Source organism: Ailuropoda melanoleuca, chromosome 8 (assembly GCF_002007445.2).
Source record: "Ailuropoda melanoleuca isolate Jingjing chromosome 8, ASM200744v2, whole genome shotgun sequence".
NCBI lineage: Eukaryota > Metazoa > Chordata > Mammalia > Carnivora > Ursidae > Ailuropoda > Ailuropoda melanoleuca.
Genome location: NC_048225.1, coordinates 108471086 through 108480748, shown reverse-complemented (window position 1 = coordinate 108480748; position 9663 = coordinate 108471086). Strand labels below are relative to the sequence as shown.

Here is a 9663-nt window from a genome sequence, read left to right as displayed (position 1 = left end):
CCCCCCTTTTTTTTTTTTTTTTTTTTTTTTTTAAGAAATTTCTACTGGATATTAAATTTTAAGTTCCATCTTCTTTTTAGATTTTATTTTTTTGAGAGAGAGAGAGAGAGAGAAAGCTCTCACGAGCCAGGGGTGGGGCAGAGAAATCTGGAGAAGCAGACTCCCCGCTGAGCAAAGAGCCCAACTCAGGGCTCAATCCCAGGACCCTGGGTTCATGTTCTGAGCTGAAGGCAGATGTTTAACTGGCTGAATCACCCAGCTGCCTCGTAAGTTACATCTTTTCAAGTATAGGTCTTCCTTGACTTAAGATGAGTTACATCCTGATAAACCCATCCTAAGTTGAAAATACCGTAAGCCAAAAATGCGTTTAATATACCTCACCTACCAAACATCATAACTTAGTGTAGGCTACTTTAAATATGCTTAGAACACTCTCATTAGCCTACAGTTGGGCAATAATAAAGTGTTGAATATCTCATGTAATTTGTTGAATACTATACCAAAAGTGTAGAATAGAATGGTTGTATGGGTACAGAATGATTTTAAATGTATCAGTTATTTTTCCTGGTGATTATACAGCTGATTGACAGCTGTGGCTAGCTGCCACTGCCAGGCCTCATGAGAGAGCATCGTGCCACATACCACTAGCCTGAGAAAAGATCATAATTTGAAGTATGGTTTCTGCGGAATGCATACCAGTTTCACACCATTGTAAAGTTGAAAAATTATAGGTCAAACCATTGTAAGTCAGGACCATCTGTACTTTAGAGATGTTATACCATTGCCGTCTCAATTACATTGTTGCTGATGAGAAGTCTGCTGTCATCCTTATTTTCTTAAATTCTTAAATTCTTTTTAATGAAATGTGTCCTTTTTTCCCTCTGGGTACTTTAAACATTTTCTCTATTAAAGGTCTTGAGCTGTTTAATTAGCACATAACTTGGCCTTTTCTTCATCGTTCTTGTGTTTGAAGTCCATTGAGCTTTTGAAGGGAATTTTTGTGTTCATAATTTTTATTGAATTTAGAATATTTTTGGCCTTGTTTCTAAAAATATTTGGGTTCTTTTTTTTCTAGTCACTTGATAGTTTCTGTAGTTGTGTCATTCACTAATATTTTCTTCTGTAATTATATTTGCAATGTATTTGTAGTCTCAAACATTATATTTATCTCTGCAAGTTGGTTAAATATATAGTCCATGTCTCATTTAATTTGTTGAATATGTGGAATAGAGTTATGATTATTTCAATGTCTGTATTTGCTAATCCTGCATCTGTGTCAATTTATAATTGGTTTTGAGTTAGATTTTTCATTCCGGCTTGTATTTTCCTGCTTCTTGACATGCCTTGTGATCTTTGGATACTAGACATTTTGCATTTTACCATATTGAGTGCTAGGTATTTTTGTATTCTAAATTTTCTTTAGTTTTGGGATATAGTTAAATCACTTGGAAACAGTTTGTTCCTTTTATGTCTTGATTTAAGATTTGTTATTTGAGCAGTGTTCAGTTAGGATAATTATTCCCCACCATTGCCTACACAAAACCATTCTGAGTACTCTACCTAATGCCTATACATGTGAGGTTTTCAGTTTGGCTGTGGGAATAGGAACTGTTCTTCACCCTGTGTGAGCTCTGGGCATTGTTCCCTCTAATCCTGTTGGATGGTTTCTATATACCCAGCTTTTGTTTCCTCATACTCTTGTGCTCATCAGTATTCTCCCAGAATACTTGATGGGCATCTTCATTGCAGCTCTTTCTTCTCAGGTACTTAGGCCTATGAATTCCAGCCACCTTGGTTTTGCTGGACTCTCAGCACCAATTCTCAAATCAGGTAATCCACTCAGTTTTGCCTGGATTCTCTTCCCTGTGCCATTTTGAAAATTTAAAAGGTGGCAAACTGCAGCATTCATAGGGCTCACTTTATCTGGTTTCCATTTGTCAGAGATCATGGTGTTTCATTGCTTGATACCAGGTATGTAGTAAGCTACTGTTTTATGTATTTTACTGGTTTATTGGAAGCAGGAGGATCAATCCAGTCCTTGCTACTTCATTTTAGCTAGAAGTAAAACTCCAGTGATTGAAAGTCCAATTCACATTTGATTATGATTTAGAAAAATATTTGAGTTTGATTTAAGTTACGCTGGTTTGCTTTAGATCTTAAGGAAAAATTGCACAGCATTATATAAAATGAGTCAACTACTAGATGCATATTGAGCATCTGTGGTAAAGTACCTTCATACCTTATATAAATAAGCTAATATACTATATAATGCTACCATATTTAAGCCTGCAGGAATTCCTGTCCTTTTTCCATATGTTGTTTAAACGTATTTCAAGATTGTCACCTTGTGGTTAGAGTAATAATTTTGTCAACTGTTAAGGTACCCAAACCCTTTTTATTTTTTAAAAATATTTTATTTATTTATTTAAGAGAGATAGCATGAGCAGGGAGAGAGGGAGAAGCAGACTCCCTGCTGAGCAGGGAGCCCAGCGTGGGGCTCCATCCCAGGACCCCAGGATAATGACCTGAGCCAAAGGCAGACAGCTTAACTGACTGAGCCACCCAGGCGTCCCTACCCAAACCCTTTTTAACTCTTTTCCTCATTTTGTGAAAAACGACACTAAACTTATCATCTTAATGAAATTTATACTTCGTGTTAAGTCTTTTTATTATAGTTCTCAGAATATAGCCCCTGTTTGCTATTTTGCATATTATTTGAAAATCAGGTAAAGAAAAGAAAAAGAAAAAGAACTGCAAAATATGGTTTAATCTTTCAGATAGTAAAAGGAATGTATGTTGTGGCATATAAAAGCCTCTGTCACCTATAAAATGGGTGTGTTATATACGTTTTGACATACAAGTTTGAAACTTTGAAATAAATTTCAAGGAAAAGCTAAGCTTTGAATTCTTTACAGAATGAATTTTTCACACATACCCACCCCCCCAAGGTGGGGTGTGTTTTTGTGTGTTTGTATGTACAGTTTGTGTGGATAGAGAGGCATTGGCAAATAAAAGTCTGAGAAAATGTTAAGGGAAACAGCTATATTAATGGGTTCTGCCTTTTGCAGGGGTTCGGGGAGATAAACCCAAGTGAAGATTTTTGTCGTATTGATCTTTCTAAGAAGTTACTGATTTGCTCATAGAGTAGTATTTCTACAAGGATTCTTGATCTTACATGATTATTAAATACCAAGTACATAAGTTTTAGATAAGAAGAAAATCTTAATTTTTGCCACTTAAGGTTATTTTTACCAAGAACTTACAAATGTAACAAAATATATTTATGATGCTCTCGAGATCTTTGCTACAAAAATTTTTAAAAAGGAAATTGCTTTCAGGTCTCTGTCTGAAGCTATGTCAGTGGAAAAAATTGCTGCGATCAAAGCCAAAATTATGGCTAAGAAAAGATCTACTATCAAGACTGACTTAGATGATGACATAACTGCCCTTAAACAGAGAAGTTTTGTGGATGCTGAGGTAGATGTGACACGAGATATTGTCAGCAGAGAGAGAGTGTGGAGGACACGAACAACTATCTTACAGAGCACAGGAAAGGTAATTAAAGTATTTCACTCATTCATTAGAGTATGTGTATCTAATCTGTGATTGGTTATAGAATTGGCTAAAATTTGTTATTAGGAGCAATTTTCAAGTTTTGTCTCTGAAAGATCAGTAATAATGTAGATTTTTAAGTGACCGTATTTACCATTTATTGATTGTTGGTTACCAAAATAGTTGGTGAAAATGTCTGAATCACAGTGCCCTTGATTTGCACCTCATTGTAAATCCAATGAATAGCTCAGTTTTCTTGTTGATCAGTTTTTTGCTTTAACCTAATAAGGAGGAAATATTGATGGCCAACTGTTTGGTCATTAATGTCGTTATTAATTTTTTTCCCCACAAAGTAGAAACTTAGGAAAATCAACATTTATGTGTGTATTTTAGACATTATATTCTGTTGTGTGGGTATAACAATATTTATTTATCTTTATTAATGGCGTTGGGTGGTTTGTTTTTGTAGCTGTAGGATTGTGGAATTTTTCTCTCCCTTTTCTCCTTTCCTCCCTCTCTGTCTCCTTCCGTCTCTATTCACAGTTACAAGTAATGCATTAAAAAACATCCTTGTACATGTACCTTTGTGCATTTTTGTGTATACAGCAAAAAGATTAATTCCTACAAGCAAATTTCTGGTTAAAGGAGATGTGTACTTTAAATTTTGAGAGAAAAAATTTGAAGGATACTGGATGTTTGGTATCTTGATACATCTCCGAAAAGGTTGCTTTGGTTCTCTTTCCTTTACGTATTTTTATCTATCTTTCCCTCACCTCCTAATTTTCTCTTAAATGTTAATTCTCCACTGATGCACGGTTGTTAATATGATACGGTAAGAGAGTGTGTAGAAATGTGTGAGGTTACAATGAAAGCGAACTTTAACTTTGGTCTAAGCAGACTGGTTTTCTTTGCAGATTCTCGTCTTAAATTTACTGTGTCATATTAGTAGGAATTGGGTTACTCCCAAAGAGTATATGAAGGAAAGAATTTTTGTCCTTTTGTACTTTGTCATATTTTACAGAGTACTTGAGGTCAAGATTAGGAATCATTCCCCAGAGCTTAGAATTATAGAGAAATCTGAGAATATAAATAAACTTTAGTTTTTGTATTTACAGTAAAGTGATCTGTTGATACTCATTTTCACTGTGTAATATGGCTAATAGTTGAGTATTGCAACCTGCTAATGTTCTGCCAGTATTCATTATAATAGCCAAAATATTTGAATCTTACTTTTAGACCAAACATTAAATTTTCAAAAAACTGAGATGAACAATTTTCTTTGAGCTCTAGGTGGCAGGGTTTTACCATCATTTCAAAAGTTAGTGCTCTAATTTAAGTTAGTGTTGTTGCCATCACAGTATAATTTAAGAATAAATTATGGTTTAAGAATTGTTTGCTAGTTAGGTTTACTTCTGTGAGCATTAACGTTTTTAAAAACCAGAAACAACTGTTTTGACCGATAGTCTTTCTGTATATGGTTTTCATCTTCTCTAAACACTAAAAAACCTTTTAGGTATTCAGTTCTAATAGACCCTATGATTTTAGATAGATCTTCATTATTACCAGGGATTAGGGCCTTCTTACATTCTAAATTTCTGGAATAAAAGATTCTTGAGAAAAATCAGTATGTTCCTTTATAGTTGTATTATTATTGCAAGCAACCCACATAAAGCAAGCTAATTTTATAATGCCATTAAGAACATACTTTTAAATAAGTTAGTGTTCCTTGTTGAAAAGTTGATTAGAAGAGATCATTAAAAGGAAGATAATAATCACCTGAAATTCTACCACACAAAAATAGCTGATAACATGGATTGTTCTAGATTTAGTGTCTCTCACACAATACTTTATTATTTTTAAAGTATGAGATTTGATTTTCATATATTTTCAGTGATTTTCATAGGATTAAGACTTTGTTTGCATTTGTCACTGTTTTGACTTTTGCACTGCTGGTGCAAAAGCAGTGGTTGATTAACTCCTGGCATCTTGGCATGAATCAAGTTTTTAAAAATACTTCCCAATTAAAAATCTTTTAAAAGTGTACAATAACTCCTAACAAACAGTATTTTAAAGCTTTCCACATATCATATAAATTGTAGCAATCTGAGATTAGAACTGGAGTTTATTATACCTAGAAGAAGATATAGTAATTGATCTCTTTGAGAATTAAGCCTCTTGTGACAACAGATCTCATTTTTATTTCAGTAACTTGTTTCTTAGCTACATATTTGCATAGATGCAGAATATGAATACATTTATAACCAATTAAACAGTTTAAGTAAGATAAAAATCAATGAATAACAATGTATTTACAATATTTTGTTTTGGAATCAGTTTTTTAGTAGTAATTCGATTTTTATTTGTGTGTATAGTAAAGAACACCTCAGTGATGTAGTAGGGAAGAACTAATAGGAAGAAAACTGTCTGAAATTGTTTATTAAATAAACTTACTGCCTTGAATACTTAATTTTAAGTGGACTAATTAATCCACTTATATTTTAGAATTTTTCCAAGAATATTTTTGCAATTCTTCAGTCTGTAAAAGCTAGAGAAGAAGGACGTGCACCTGAACAGCGGCCAGCCCCAAATGCAGCACCTGTGGTAAGAATGTTTTACTGCTTATATATTAATTTTAATGAAAATTACTCTTGTTTTTTCAGTATTGTAATTTTGAAAACATGTCATCTTCAAGTTTTTAAATCAGTAGCTTTTAAATCTTTTGCTGCTTCAATATTCTTGAAATATGTGAAAATCTTCCCCACAGTGAGATCTCACCTCACAAAAGTTGGGTTGGCTGTTATCAAAAAGACAGAAAGTAAGTGTTGGCAAAGATGTGGAGCAAAAGGAACCCTTGTGCACTCTTGATGGGAATGTAAATTGGCATAGCCACTAGTGAAAACAGCATTGAAGTTCCTTAAAAAATTAAAAATAGAATTGTTGTAACCAGCAGTTCTACTTCTGGGTATTTATTTGAAGAAAATGAAAACACTAACTTGAAAAGATATGTGCACCTTCATGTTCATTGCAACATTATTTACAATAGCCAAGATACAGAAACAAGTGTCCATTGATGGATGAATGGATAAAGAAATTGTGGTATATACACACAATGGAATATTATTCAGCCATAATATATAATGTAATTTTGACTTTTGCGACAACATGGATGGACCTTGAGGGCATTATGCTAAGTGAGATAGGTTAGAGAAAGACAAATAAATACCTTGTGACCTCTTTTATATGTGGAATCTAAAAACAAAAAGCTTATAGATACAGAGGACTGATTGGTGGTTGCTAGAGGTGGGGATAGGTGAGGAGTGTGAGAAATAGGTGAGGCGGGGGTGGTGGTTAAAAGATAAACCAACAATAGTAACAACTTAAAAAATGCCAAGCAACCAAAACAGAAAAAAAAAAAATTACTTAAGCAGTAATTCTTAGAGACATGCATGGGTTAGAATCTGAAAGGGGTGAATTAGGAAAAGCCCTCTGAGAAGTTGTGTAAAGTAACAGGCCTATTCATTCTTGCTTGGGAGAATCATTACCATTGTTAGAGATATAAATCCCTATTACAGACCATTTTGGGGCTTTTTCCGAAATCTTTGATATCTGTGACTTCTTGGTGAATGTGTTGTGTTTCTTCTGATCACAGATGATTTGGTTCTTCATTGTACCTTAGTTTTAGCCATTTGGAGAGTTGACTGCCTCACTCATTGAGTTGCCACTTAGGACCTCTCCAGAGTAAATTTCGTGTATGGCATATAGCCTATATTTAAACTAAAACGTGTCCTCCAGTTATGTTGAAAATCCTTTCAGCTAGTTTCATATGATTCAACAAAGGAAATAAATAAAATTGTTTTTATGTTATATAGGTTTTTAAAAAATATATTAAAATTTGAAAGAGCACTAATACAGTCTTTGCAATATCTAGTAGTTTTGCTTGTTCATAAAATCATTGGTATTTAATTCTTAAGAAGTAATGGACTTTTATTGGTATTTAGGTTAATACTTCGAGTTGACTTTCCAGTAGGTACTTAAGTGCCTACTATTGTCAGGCAGTGTGCTGACAAAAATACAAGAGATACCTGTCCTCCTAGAGCTTAAAGTCTAGTAAGACATAGAGATGAGTAAAAAAAAGTAGTGAAACAAATATTGTGATGGTAAAACACAGGGTGCTTGTAATTATGAATTGGTTGATTTGAATAGCAATTGGTAGGAAACTTATGTCAGATCTTAAAACAGTTGAACCATTATCCTTGTGATTGAGGTTTTTTTTTGTATTTCTGTAATCATTAAGATACATAAAAATTTTAATTTCGGCATTTAACTGTAGTGTATATCTAGTGAGCATCTTGAATTAACCATCTTTTATCTCGGTTAATACTTAAGGTAGCATCCTGTTGTAACAAAATGAAAAGTACTTTAGTCTTTCTGAATACCATGAATTTCCCAAGCAATTTAGGGAATATTCTTTAAATATGCCTTTTTAGATTATTATAGACTGAATTTTTTTTTAAGAAATTTTTTTAAAGATTTTATTTATTTGACAGAGTACGAGCAGGGGGGAGTGGAAGAGGGAGAAGCAGGGAGCCCAATGTGGGGCTCAATCCCAGGACCCTGGGATCATGATCTGAGTTAAAGGCAGATGCTTAACTGACTGAGCCACCCAGGTGTCCCTAGACTGAATTTTAGATAAAGTATTTGTGAATTAAGCTTACATCATTAGATTGACAACTTATTCTAAGTATCTTCACAAATAACACCTTTATTAGCTTCAGTCTTATCTTACACATTTAAGTATTAATAACAGTTTGGAGAATAATTTTGTTAAAAGGCTCTAAAATGTCAGTTCAGTAAACTTTGAATTAAGTTTTTTTGTTGAAAGTAATTCATAATTGAGTTTTATTATTTCATGAAGAAATTTAATCAGAATGAAATTATTAAGCACACCTATTTTATTTCTGCAGTTTGTAAGAGTTTTACATTTTGCCTTGATACAAGTTTATTTGGAGTCCATTGCCCTTGTCCCTAATAGCAATGATAATTTTCTACCAGTAAGCAGTATCTTGAAAATAAGAATCAAATGACTCCCCACTTTTGTCTTATTGGCTATTTTAAGAAAAAAGCTTAGAAAATAATGTACTTATCGTGGCTTTTATTCTGAGTTTTAAGTAACAATTTAAAATATTAACATGTAACTCATAATTAATTTTTCTACAGGATCCCACATTGCGTACCAAACAGCCTATCCCAGCTGCCTACAACAGATATGACCAGGAAAGATTCAAAGGAAAAGAAGGCAAGTTACTTATTTATTATATTACTTTGGTGGTGCTAAATGTGAGAGGTAGTGTAGCCTGATGTTTACAAGCAGGTGTTGGCAGACATCTGCAGACCAAATCTGGTCCAACACATACTATAAATAAACTTTTGCTAGAACACAGTGGCATTCATTTTTGTATTATCTGTGGTTCCTTGGTGCTGTGATAGCAGTGTTAAGTTGTGACAGAGATTGTCGGGCCTGCAGAGCCTTAAAATACTATCTGGTCTTTTACAGAATAAATTTATCAACCCTTGGGGCGCCTGGGTAGCTCAGTCGGTTAAGTGTCTGACTCTTGATTTCAGCTCAGGGCATGATCTCAGGATTGTGAGATTGAGCCCTGCGTTGGGCTCTGCAGTAGGTGTGGAGCCTGCTTGAGATTCTCTCTCTCCCTCTGCCCCTCATCCCCATCATGCTCGATTGCACACTCTTTGTCTTTCTCTCTCTCAAAAAAAATTGCCAACCCCTGGTTAACTGCATGGATTACAGATCCAGATTGCCTGTATCACAGTTACTTTTTGTGTGAATTTTGATAAATTAACTGCATTCTGTTTTAATTTCCTCTTGTGTTTCATTGCAATACTGATAATAGTTTTAGTATCTATCTTTTAGTTTCATTGTGGGGATTAAACTAGTTAATGAAGTGTTTTGAATAGTGACTGGTATATAATCTATCTATAAATATTTCCTGTTATTAATATTCTGCTTCTCAAAAGTTCAGACTGGAGATTCTGTATATAAAATCATGTTTCTGAAATTGTAAATGTATACATTGAGATCTTGGGAAGCATAGA

General features: G+C 33.9%; 1 protein-coding gene across 3 annotated transcripts in view; it reads left to right on the top strand.

Moving 5' to 3' along the window:
• Window positions 1-9663, top strand: part of CDC73 (cell division cycle 73) — a 181618-nt gene that overhangs the window by 19843 nt on the left and 152112 nt on the right. For all 3 annotated transcript variants that reach the window (XM_019803958.2, XM_034667174.1, XM_002923385.4), the window contains exons 7-9: window positions 3339-3555; window positions 6055-6153; window positions 8770-8848. In XM_019803958.2, coding sequence (XP_019659517.1) covers window positions 3339-3555; window positions 6055-6153; window positions 8770-8848 — 395 coding nt within the window. The remainder of the gene's footprint in view (window positions 1-3338; window positions 3556-6054; window positions 6154-8769; window positions 8849-9663) is intronic.